The sequence below is a fragment of the Bubalus bubalis genome, chromosome 2 (genome assembly GCF_019923935.1).
Source record: "Bubalus bubalis isolate 160015118507 breed Murrah chromosome 2, NDDB_SH_1, whole genome shotgun sequence".
In the NCBI taxonomy this organism is placed as follows: Eukaryota; Metazoa; Chordata; class Mammalia; order Artiodactyla; family Bovidae; genus Bubalus; species Bubalus bubalis.
In genome coordinates, this window is record NC_059158.1 from 99501804 (window position 1) to 99515023 (window position 13220).

Sequence of the window (13220 nt, forward strand, 5' to 3'; positions counted from 1 at the left end):
GGAATGAAAACTGACCTTTTCCAGTCTGTGGCCACTGAAGAGTTTTCCAAATTTGTTGGCATACTGAGTGTAGCACTTTCAAAGCATCATCTTTTAGGATTTGAAACAGCTCAACTGGAATTCCATCACCTCCACTAGCTTTGTTCTTAGTGATACTTCCTAAAGGCCCACTTGACTTCACATTCCAGGATGTCTGGCTCCTACTATTTTTACACTTCTAAGAATCCTGCTGTCTAAAGTCATATTAGGTATTAATCCATTTCAGCTTCAAAAGGTCATTAAACTTCACACTCATGAACTTTATATAAAATGGGATACCATTTTCCTTACCTAAATTCGTTTGGGAGAAAATTAACCAACTAAGTTGGAGAAATGATATGCCAACTTCCAATCATTCAAACAAATCCAATTTTCCATAACAACCTTTAAATAGACAAACACCTAAGTAAAGTTTGAAAATAAACAGCACAGTAATTAAAAAGGACTAAACACTATATAGGCAAAATTTCAACCTAAAATGATTTAAAATCACTTTGAACACATGTATACCTGTGGTGGATTCATTTTGATATTTGGCAAAACTAATACAATTATGTAAAGTTTAAAAAAAAAAATCACTTTGAAGAAGCATAACATATCAATTTTATATACTAAAATATACTGTCCAGGAAATAATTTAGAAATAAATACATTTTACAGAAAGAAAGGATATCAACAGTTTAAGTCAAGCCACATCTAGCTTTGCCTTTGTATACCGTGCATTTTTTGCAATTTATACATTATAAAGACACTCACAAATTATACACTTATATATATGTGATAAAGAGAAGACTATCCACAGAAGAAAACAAATCAAAATTACATCTTAGAGTCTCTAGATGTTACACATTATTTACAATGCTGAGGTATATTAATTTTAGTACAATGCCTCTTAAAATGAAAAATACTTCTTGATCTCAATTAGAGAGGTATATTATCAGACCAAAACTACATTTTTCAGAAAGAAAGCTTTAATGGAATTTCTGAGGGGCAATGCTTAAATTTAAGCAAAGTTAATACAATAAGTGAAAGTGAAAGGAAAAGAGGCTTCCCTGATGGCTCAGATGGTAAAGAATCTGCTTACAATGCGTGAGACCTGGGTTTGATCCCTGGGTCAGGAAGATCCCCTGGAGAAAGAAATGGTAACCCACTTCAGTATTCTTGCCTGGAGAATTCCATGGACAGAGGAGCCTGTCAGGTTAGTGTGTTAAGCTTTCTATAACAAAAACACTTTTGTGCTATGATGATCTGATAGTAGCTAATAATCACTCTGCCCAGAGAGAATTCTCTACACATTCTCCCTGCACACTCATCGTACCAGGCACGCACAGTCAAAGTGAGTGGTTTTACAGGTATTGGTTTGGAACTTCTGGTTAAAATGCAAACCACAATAATAGAGTTTAGTTTCCTACATTGGGGGGAAAAAAAACCCAAAAAACGTAGGTTAAGCTAAAATTCCTTTCCTCAGTAGGATCATGAAAATAAACCTTCAAAATTCATCCCGAAAGTCTATTTAGTGGATAATGAAAAATTAAGAAGAGAAGAGGATATACTTTTAACAAGTGGCAACTTACCTGATATGCCATTCTTGCTGGTGTTCAATAAAGCTACAGATGCTGCAGAAACTCTTCTATTGTTCACAGTCTGCCCTGGTTTTCTTGAGGTACATTCTTCACTATCACTGTCCTGTAAATTTAGTAGCCTTGGCTGGAAACACTGTAGTCGACATGATCTGATATTGCTTAATATTTCAGAAAGGGACAGTCTATTTTCACAATGTTTACTGGAAGCATTGGTCCGAGAGAAATTAGAAGAAAAGTCTATATTTTGGGAAGCGCTTGAAAAACCATTCAGCATTTCAGGGTCTATCTGTTTCAGGACTGGGTCATGTTCTGTGGCTATCCGGTCCATTATGACCCTGAAAAGCAATATAAAGCCAAATATTACCTAGAAGAAGTTAATAACATTTTCTTGATACCGTCCCTTCCATCTTGTAAACAAATACCATGTCAAAATGAACAGTTTACCTTCCACCTCTGCCAATTCGCCTTCTTGCAAATCCTATACATCGTCTTGGGACTGTGAGTGTTGTAAGACAATGCCTGTATCTTAACTTATCCAAATCTGCCAATTCTGAATTTCCAAATGAACGGTTAGTTTGGTCCAAACGAGGCTGCACAAAATGGAAAGAAAAACTGAAACTCATAGAATAATTCTGAAATGAAGAAAAGTTAAATCATGATAAAGTAACTATAGTATTAGAACAATTAAAATTTAGATATAAAAATTTAAAATCGGGATTTAAATGTTAACCAGGTAAAATTCTATAAAACTGATATAGAAGTTCACTCATCAAAATAACTTAAACTAAATTTTTATGACTATCAATATATTTAAGATATATTTTAAAAGAAATGTATCTTTAAAGAACAATGTGGCTTTTAACATTTATGTAGAAGAGTTGCTGTTCAGTTGCTCAGCAGTGTCCAACTCTCAGTGACTCTAGAGATAATGAATTTAGTAATTTATAAACTTGCTGCTGAGATATATTACAGAGACTTCAATAGGATTTTCAAAAATTGAACTTCAAGAAAGCAAGCATGACCTTATTTTAGGTACCTGAGTATGTTCTAGTGTCACCCAGTTTGTAGTCAATGAAAACCTGAATAGAAATTGTATCCCACAGTTGTGTGAAAACTGTATAAATCTCAATTATGTTGAATTGGTGCATGGTGCTTTTCAGGTCTACTATATGCTTCTACTTTTCTGTAAATTCATTCTATTAATTTTTAAGAGTTTGATATTGAAATTCAACTAAAAATCTTAATTTATCTACTTAAAAAAATAATTGTAATATATGGTGGAACTATATGCAACTTTGTTCTGTGTTTTCCACATCTTCTGTAAATGTGTTATCATACTTTCATAATTTGAAAAATAGAGAAAAAAAAGCAAGCAAGCACAGATGAAATTCATACTTCCTCTATTTTTAATGACATACTGTGCGTTTCTTAGCCTTCCCATTTCCTCAGTTCAGTTCAGTTCAGTCGCTCAGTTGTGTCTGACTCTTTGCGACCCCATGGACTGCAGCACGCCAGGCTTCCCTGTCCATCACCAACTCCCAGGGCCTGCTCAAACTCATGTCCATCAAGTCAGTGATGCCATCCAACCAGCCTGTCCTCTGACTTTCCCTTCTCCTCCCACCTTCAATCTTTCCCAGCATCAGGGTCTTTTCCAATGAGTCAATTCTTCACATCAGGTGGCTAAAATATTGGAATTTCAGCCTCAGCATCAGTCCTTCCAATGAATATTCAAGACTGATTTCCTTTAGCATGTACTGGTTGGATTTCCTTGCAGTGCAAGGGACTCTAAAGAGTTTTCTCCAACACCACAGTTTAAAAGCATCACTTCTTTGGCACTCAGCTTTCCTTATACTCCAACTCTCACATCCATACATGACTACTGGAAAAACCATAGCTTTGACTAGATGGACCTTTGTTGGCAAAGTAATAACCAGGAGCTGACCGTGGCTCAGATCATGAACTCCTTATTGCAAAATTCAGACTTAAATTGAAGAAAGTAGGGAAAACCACTAGACCATTCATGTATGACATAAATCAAATCCCTTACAATCATACAGTGGAAGTGAAAATAGATTCAAGGGATTAGATCTGATAGACAGAGTGCCTGAAGAACTACAGACAGAGGTTCATGACACTGTACAGGAGGCAGTGATTAAGATCATCCCTAAGAAAAAGAAATGCAGAAAGGCAAAATGGTTGTGTGAGGAGGCCTTACAAATAGCTAAGAAAAAAAGAAAGCTAAAGGCAAAGGAGAAAAGGAAAGACATACCCATCTGAATGCAGAGTTCCAAGAATAGTAAGGAGAGATAAGAAAGACTTCCTCAGTGATCAATGAAAAGAAATAGAGGAAAACAATAAAACGGGAAAGACTAGAGATCTCTTCAACAGAGTTAGAGATACCAAGGGAACATTTCATGCAAAGATGAGCACAATAAAGGACAGAAATGGTATGGACCTGACAGAAGCAGAAGATATTAAGAAGAGGTGGCAAGAATACACAGAAGAACTATATAAAAAAGATCTTCATGACTCAGATAACCACCATGGTGTGATCCCTCACCTAGAGCCAGACATCCTGGAATGCACTCAAGTGGGCTTTAGGAAGCATCACTACAAACAAAGCTAGTGGAGGTGATGAAATTCCAGCTGAGCTATTTCAAATCCTAAAAGATGATGCTGTGAAAGTGCTGCACTCAATATGCCAGCAAATTTGGAAAATTCAGCAGTGACCACAGGACTGGAAAAGGTGAGTTTTCATTCCAATCCTTAAAAAAAGGCAATGCCAAAGAATGTTCAAACTCCAGCACAATTGCACTTATTTCACATGCTAGCAAAGTAATGCTCAAAATTCTACAAGCCAGGCTTCAACAGTACATGAATCGTGAACATCCAGATGATCAAGCTGGATTTAGAAAAGGCAGAGGAACCAGAGAAAAAATTGCCAACATCCATTGGGTCATCAAAAAAAGCAAGTAAGTTCCAGAAAAACATCTACTTTTGCTTTATTGACTAAGCCAAAGCCTTTGACTGTGTGGAACACAACAAGCTGTGGAAAATTCTTAAAAGAGATGGGAATACCAGGCCATCTGACCTTCCTCCTGAGAAATCTGTATGCCGGTCAAGAAACAACAGTTAAAACAGGACACATGGAACAACAGACTGGTTCCACATTGGGAAAGCAGTATGTCAAGGCTGTATATTGTCACCCTGCTTATTTAACCTATATGCAGAGTACACCGTGAGAAACTCTGGGCTGGATGAAGAACAAGCTGGAATTAAGATTGCTGGGAGAAATATCAATAACCTCAGATATGCAGATGACACCACCCTTATGGAAGAAAGTGGAAGAAGAACTAAAGAGTCTTTGATGAAACTGAAAGAGGAGAGTGAAGAAGTTGGCTTAAAACTCAACTTTCAGAAAACTAAGATCATGGCATCCAGTCCCATCACTTCATGGTAAATAGAAGGGGAAACAATGGAAAAAGTGAGAGGCTTTATTTTGGGGGGCTCCAAAATCACTGCAGATGGTGACTGCAGCCATGAAATTAAAAGACGCTTGCTCCTTGGAACAAAAGTTATGACCAACTTAGATAGCATATTACAAAGCAGAGACATTACTCTGCCAACAAAGGTCCATCTAGTCAAAGCTATAGGTTTTCCAGTAGTCATGTATAGATGTGAGAGTTGGACTATAAAGAAAGCTGAGCACCAAAGCATCGATACTTTTGAACTGTGGTGTGGAGAAGATTCTTGAGAGTCCCCTGGACTGCAGGGAGATCCAACAGTCCATGCTAACGGAAATCCGTCCTGAATATTCACTGGAAGGTCTAATGATGAAGCTGAAATTCCAATACTTGGCCACCTGATGTGAAGGAGTGACTCATCTGAAAAGACCCTGATGCTGGGAAAGACTGAAGGCAGGAGGAGAAGGGGACGACAGAGTATGAGATGGTTCGATGGCATCAGTGACTCGATGGACAGTAGTCTGAGTAATCTCCGGGAACTGGTGATGGACTGTGTGCTGCAGTCCGTGGGAGTCGCAAGGAATTGGACATGACTTAACAACTGAATTGAACTGAAGTCATCTTGACATTTAATTCCAGTTCCCAAAACACCACAAAAAATATAGTTCTTACAGCATAATACTGGCATCCTGCCCGCCTCCTGAAAGCACAGGGACCATCAGGATCATTTTCTTCTTCGGGTTCTGATGCTGGGGACGGTACCTAGGAAAGAAGCATGAAGTGTTCCATTTAGGAGTTACCAAAAGTCAACAATCTTTGTAATGGTCTAAAATCAGAATCTGATCACAAACAGTGAATCACTCCACATTACATACAGTAGGTAGTGAATTCCCCAAAATACTTAAAGATTAGCAGAAGTTTTGTACGGTTAATAATCATTTTTAATGGGTAAATTCTTGCAGTTTACATGGTATTGCTTAACTGTTTCTGAACATGTAAACGCTTTAAGCTTGAGAATAATTCGTATGGTTTTTACATACCCCATTTATACATTTTATAAATATTGTATGTGGCCATAAATACTTTGTAATAATAATTATGCTTCATCTATAGGTAGGTATGCTTTTATACAATAACTTCATTTCTCTATAATAAAGCCTAAAACTAGGAAGATAAAAAAAGCTTATGAATAACCTCCCATCCCCCAAAGCTGAAAAGTTCATACACTGCACTGAAAGGGGAGTCCCTTATTTCCCTACTTGTTTTTAAAATCATTTTTAAAATTTAACAGATCAGAAGCTGAAAATCAAAAGAGGAAAGAGGACTTGCTAAAAGGTAAGCAGACTGGTTTAGAAGTACTAATCTCACCATTGGACAGCTAAAGAATAAAGACTTTCAAAAAGTTGTCACATATTAAAAGCACAGGACCAAGTGAGACTAGGACAAATCCCCCTACATAATCTGAGCAGACCTCTAAGGCAGCACTGGTACATTACAGCAAACGTTATGTTATCAAAAACAGATTAAGTGAAATACAAATATACTCTGATTTGGCAGGAAATAATATGGTTTAGATAAATTTCTACCCATAATGGTTAAAATTAAAAAAAAAAAGTTTTGGTACTTAAGTTTCAGTTGTCTCGCAATTTCACTTGGGAGTACATCTCTTTTTCTGACAACGCTGGCTCAACCACCTTTACTTGCAAACTTTTGAACCTCACAAATCCCTCTCTTCCTATTTTGAGAGGAAAAATGCTTTCTCCACATTATTTCAAAACTGTGGTAATTACCACTGAGCAGGATCATCCAGGGGAGAAAGGCATTTGTTTGAGGTTCCAATATACCTCCACCAACCCTATGGGGGAGACACAGAAACAGTAAGCTGGGGCTGATTCTTCTTCCTAGGGAACCAAACTCAAACCTGAAATTGGAAAGGAAATCCCAAATGTGAATTTTATACTTTGGTTCCTTTATAAAACAACTACCTCTTCTACAATGTACACAGAAAGTGTCACAAACAAAGTCTCAGAAATTTTTTGCATCCCTTCCTCCGGATTACCCAAGGAGGGGTTTCCAGGATTTAGTCTGAGATTTAAGAAGACAGCGCTGATGTTAGGAGAATCAGAAGCATGATTGAGAAGAGACTGGGTTTGTACTCTGCTCTTTTGCAAATCAGTTGGAGAAGTCTGGTTCTTTAAGTTCTTTAAGGCTCCTTATTCCTTTATTCTTGTTTATTGCACACAGAAGAAGCGTATGATTATTTTAATTATCTTTTAAGCAATAAAATCCTGACTTTGTAAGAGCCACATTCTAAATAGTTGCCTCACTGAATAATGTTCAACTATAGGTACATGCTTACTTACTGTTTAGCAACCAGGGATACCACTATAAAAATTAATGTTTTTCAAGGACCCAGTACAAGGATTCAGAGGAACCTAGTAGTTTCAAAATGTAATTTCATGTGGGAAGGGGACTATATGAATAAATGTAAGAATTTAGAACAGAGGTGAAGATTCCTTAACAGATGAGGAATATATCTAGTATGCTGAGTGCGTCTATCAGACTGGATAGACTGATTCTAGCAATATAGGAAAAGTTTCTACTAAACACAGTATCCCTTAGCATCATTCTTAAAAGGCTGGGAATGTATAGCAGAACTTTATTGGCTTTTATATATGTATTTATCTAACCATTTCACTCCTCACTTAAATTTACTGCTAGCAATTCCTTCTAATATGCTGTTTTCTCTGTCTGGGACCCTTCCCTACATTTTCTATCTGGAAAAGACCTACTATTTGTGCCCTCATTCCTTCAAAATGTCATCTAATTCATGTCCCATGACTATTCAAAGCCCTGCCTGAGTCTAACAACATAATCTTCTGTCAATATTACTTATTTTTTTTAATATTTTTTTTAACTGCCCTCCCATCCAGACTGCCACATAACCTTGAGCAAGACCATCTGACAACTTTTAATAAATGAGTTCATTTAAGTGCTTTTAAAGAGCATACTAAACACATTTTGTGCATTGTTACAATGTGTATGAATGCTGAAATATTATCTGGGCTAGAAAAACTAAATCATCTGCAATAAAGTAAAACTAACATAATCTAGCCAAAGAAGACAAATTTTATATAAACTCTAGATTTTAAATAGTTACTACAACAAGGAGTTTTATAAACTGTCTTGCTTCCAAATTTATCTGTCATGTTGATTTAAAAAAAATTTTTTTAAGCAAGTCAGTCAAAATGTTGAAATACAATAACACATGTTATAGTACTCTCTTTAGATTTCCTATACTGTATGAAAAAGAAAAAAGGAGGCCACTGCTACACCAGGTGCTAAACAATGTATTTTTGGAAATCAATCCTTTAGAATATAAAATAAAAGTTTTGTTTTAAAAGACAGCACATACGAAACAAAAATTGAGATTTTTAAACTGTTAAAATTTGCTATAAAACTGCTATAATATAACCAAAGAATTATTTTCACAAGTTAAAATTTGAACCAACTCTAAATCTTCTTTGGAGTCAAAGAGTTATTGTTAAATAAAATAGCACAATTTTCATTAAAAGTTGTAAAATACAATGCTGATGGAATATGGAAATTATTATCGGTGAATGTTTATAATTATGTGTTAAATGTCTTAAAATATTTATAATCTTTAGCTCAGGAATTCCGTTTCTAATCATCTATTTCAAATATGGAAGGACGAGGTAGAGATGCTCATTTTTATAAAAGGGAGAGCTTAAAACCACCTAAATGCTACACAAAAGAAATAAAATATATTCAACTGATAGAAAATAACAAAGCAAAAACCATTTCAGTAACTACATAAATACTGTGGAAAACGTTTATGTTATAACATTAAGTGAAGAAAGCAAGAATCAAAACTCTAATATATTATGTTTTAAAATAGAGCAATATTAAAGACTAGAAGAAAATGTCTGTAGAATAGTTTTAAAACAAGCACCTGTGGAAATTCATCTTCCTCTGAGCTGTGAAAGTCATATTGCTTAAGGTCACTCTTATTGATCACAGGCAAGGTCTCAGGAGTGGGCTGCTGAGATGTTAGCACAGCCTCTGCTTTAGGCTTCTTTGGGTACTTCTTCTTTTGACGAACCACATCAGAAGCCTCTTCTTTCAAAGACAAATGATGCGGGTGCTGTTTACATGATGATTTTTCCCCCAAAAGGAAGAAATGAAAATCATTTTAGAAATCATAAAAAACTATACTGCTCTTTGAAGAAACATACATTTTTACCCAGGAGGTGACTTTATTTTCTGGTTTTAATATGCAGAAACTATTATGTGATGATAAGCTAAAAAGTGCTTTGCGTTCACAGATTACAGTGAAAAATAACTGACATTTAAATTTACTTTTTTATATTGTTATCAATACTTTAAACTAAGATATTAGTGATTTTTAATAATTTCTCTTTATTATGCAATCCAGTATTTAAAACATATTTAAATTCTATTTTTATTTTGTCTACTGATTAATGATGAAAATTAACTATTTTTATTTTTTAAATGACTTTAATTAGATTATAAATTCATGAATTCATTTCTATGTTTATTTCTAATTTTTAAAAATACCTACATGTGGAATAACTTTTCTGAGACAGAAAAGCTTATTAATTAGGGGAAAAACCTTCACTTTTTAGAATTAATTACCACCTTAGCTGAACAATAATCAAACTGTCTTCAAGTACCCCAGAGTTCTTTGGTGGCACGCAAGAGGCTGTCTGGCAGAGACTTAACTGATGGGTGGAGTCTAGAACCCAGCTATCCTCAACAGAGCAGTTGTTTCTGTTTTAATATACTGGCATTCCTTTTAATAAATAAGAATCTACTTTAAAAAGTTTGAAAATGACTGTTCTAAGCATCAAATTACAAGCACTAACAAAGTGTAAAAGTATTTAGGAAGTTTTACATTTTTTCAAGTAGCTCAGATTTTCGTTAAAACTACTTTAGGGTCAAAAATGTTATACATGATGAAAACATTGCTGAAACACTGAGTTATTGAGATATAAATGCTTTCATACAATGGGCATGGCTATGACATCAAAAATAAATCCCCAACTTCTCAGAAATTACTTATATTTTAAAGTAGGATGTGTGACAAAGGAAACATAGTTAACTATGTGAAATGCAATCATATTTCTAAAATTAGTAATTTAAATAGTGTGGGTGTTTAATCTTAGAGGTGATCTAAGATTAAGAATCAATATATAACAAAGGCTGATTCTGCACTAATTTGGGGTTGAGATTTTCATATTCTATGCCTATCAATAATATTCCTAGGAAAAGCATTGATTTAGAACTAGATTTTAAAAAATAATGTACAAAATAACATTTATTGTCTGGTTTATTGCAAAGTAAGTGTGATTTAAAGGGTAGGTGGGCTAGATGCCTGTGATTAATAAGAAAGAACTTTGGTGTTTGAATTGACACAGTTGAATAATGGAGGAGTCTCCCTACTCCATTCTTCCTTGACCTTTAAGAAAGAACCCATGAAAAATGAGGATTGTGCACATTTTTAAAAGATGAATTTTCCACAAACACCCTAAGCCATTTTTAAAATCCTGCTACACAGTAGAGCTCTACTGTCTAAAAACTCAGCCAATAACCTGCTTCTTTTAAAAAATCTAAGCTCTTCAAAGGTTTTATTAATTTTTGCATTTCTCAACTGAATGCTTTTATACACCAAGTGAATAATGAATAAATGTAACTCTTCAGTCTAAGAAACTAATCACTAGTCTCTATATTAGGAAAAAATTGAGTTCTAGAAGTTATAGGACTTTTTCAAGTCAAGATAAGCAGCAACTGATAAATGCTGGTTATGGCAATAGTTGAGGACAGTAACTTTGAATAGTCTCAATGAAGAAAGGTTTAATTTTGATGCCTGCCATCACAATGCAGGATTTGCTAAGGCAGTGATAATAACTAAGCTGTAATTACCATTATTCTGTAGGGATACAAGATAGCACAGTTGAAGACACATGGTTTTTGGTGTTAGACCTAGACTCAAAATCTTAAACCTGCCACTTAATAACTATATGATCTAAAAGTCACACAGAGGTAAAAATCTACCTCAAAGGGATGTTGTAAGATTAATCAACATGCATATAAAAAATCCTAGCAAAGTGCAAAAAGTAGGAACTGAAACATATTAGTAATCTTCCTTCTAAACCAAACTATTATTATAAGACAATTTCAGAAACCAATTGTCCAGTCAATATTATCATACATGCTTCTCCCCAGAAGATACTCACCTTAGTTTTACATTCTTGGACTTTGTGATGATTTCCATTATGAAGAGTTGCTGGAGTGGTATATAATTCTTTTTCTGATCTATTGATCTTCACTTCATTAAGGATTTCACCACCATAGTCTCCTAAATGATATCTTGAAAAGGAAATAATATATAAGAAAATGTTACAGTTCAAAAATAAAAAAGAAATAAAAAACCAATGATACATCATTTACTTGGAACACAACTAATCAGACAGAGCCAACAATTAATCGGATTATTCTTAAGAGAGAAAACGCATGGGAATAAAGAAGCTCATATTTGGGATTTAGTAAAAACAAAACTCTCCTAATCTCTAAGATACACAGAAGATGGACTCTTCATATATTTCATATTTTCAGGAAAAGGATTATTACATTGGTGAATACATTTTCAAAATGCACCGAAACAAGTATTTCCTAACTAATCAAAAAAAAAAAAATCAATTAAACATTTATTTCTCTCAAATTTTGTTTAACAGAAACTTTAATACAGTGAATGGGACAATACGATCTCCAAGTTCTTTTCTAAATACAGTTAAATGATTCTGCAACAAGAAATTAAGTGTAACAGAGGATCTATACTATTCACAAAAATATCTCCCAAATTTGCAACCCAAACTGGCAACTTAATGGTTTAAAAACAAAAAGCAAAAACTAGCAATCACAATTTTCAAAAAATGTAGATATTGTTAGATAATCAATTTCAATAGTTATAAAGCTGAAATTTGGTTACATTTTGCCTTTCATTTGACTGAAGCATTACTGGTATGTAAGAATAGCAATGTTACCTTTTTTCCACAACTTCTAAGGTTAAGTGCAATAATTCTCGTTTTGTTTTCTCTCTTCTCTTAATCATTTCCAAAATTGTTATGGCTCTACTAAATTCTCGTCTCAGTTTCAACATCTTTTCATAAGAGGCTTCATCATTCTTTCGATTCTATTTAAAATAATAAGTTTAAAAGAATAAATCCAACTGTCCAGATTTCCAGCCTCATTCATCAAAATCTTATCAGACCCAAATTCGTTCTATAAAAGCAAAATGTTAAACACACACACACACACACACACATCTAAACAGCAATTACATTAAGACAAGCTATTTAACTAAAAACAAAAAAAAGCAAATATCTCAATAAATATTCAGAAGAAAAAGTTGCCAGCTGTTGAAAAGATGGAATGACACAGATGGGATAATTCCAACATAAAATTTTTAAAGTCTGCCTGAAACAAAAACTACTATATCAAAAAATGTGATCTTTTCTTATTGTTATAAGGTCTTTTTCAATGACAGAGAGAAACAGTTCTGTCAAATCAAGGTTATCTAAAAATAGCCAAACTGAGTTGCTATCCTTTCAGCCTTCTAATCATGGCTGGACAGTTCAATACACTACAGTGTAAAGATTCACAATGACAAGCAAAGCTTCACTTTAAAAACTCAGATATAGTATGGGGAGGGAGGAGGGAGGAGGGTTCAGGATGGGGAACACGTGTATGCCTGTGGCGGATTCATTTCGATATATGGCAGAACCAATACAATATTGTAAAGTTTAAAAATAAAATAAAATTAAAAAAAAAAAAAACCTCAGATATAAAATAGATTACAGAATATAAAGGATCTCAAGGAATGGAATTACCATGCTGAATGTAGTATAACCTCATTGCAGAGTAGAAAAGAGATCTACTAGTAAAAAGGTCTGAATTTCATTATAAATTCTTACTTTGAAGTGTCAAAAGTAACTTGAACTAACAGGTAAAAGTTCTAACTAATAACTAGAGAAGGCTCAGTTATAACTACCTGCATCATCTGCATCTAAAAGTTACTGTTAATAAAAATATT

General features: G+C 34.3%; 1 protein-coding gene across 2 annotated transcripts in view; it reads right to left on the reverse strand.

Annotated features, from left to right (window-relative positions):
• Nucleotides 1-13220, reverse strand: part of EPC2 (enhancer of polycomb homolog 2) — a 127775-nt gene that overhangs the window by 14448 nt on the left and 100107 nt on the right. Inside the window, exons 5-10 of one of the 2 annotated variants that reach the window (XM_006054099.3) lie at nt 12172-12320; nt 11365-11497; nt 9060-9251; nt 5759-5848; nt 2067-2212; nt 1614-1957 (exon numbers count right to left, since the gene is read on the reverse strand). In XM_006054099.3, the coding sequence (XP_006054161.1) occupies nt 1614-1957; nt 2067-2212; nt 5759-5848; nt 9060-9251; nt 11365-11497; nt 12172-12320 (1054 nt within the window). The remainder of the gene's footprint in view (nt 1-1613; nt 1958-2066; nt 2213-5758; nt 5849-9059; nt 9252-11364; nt 11498-12171; nt 12321-13220) is intronic. The other variant, XM_006054100.3, reaches the window with a different exon arrangement.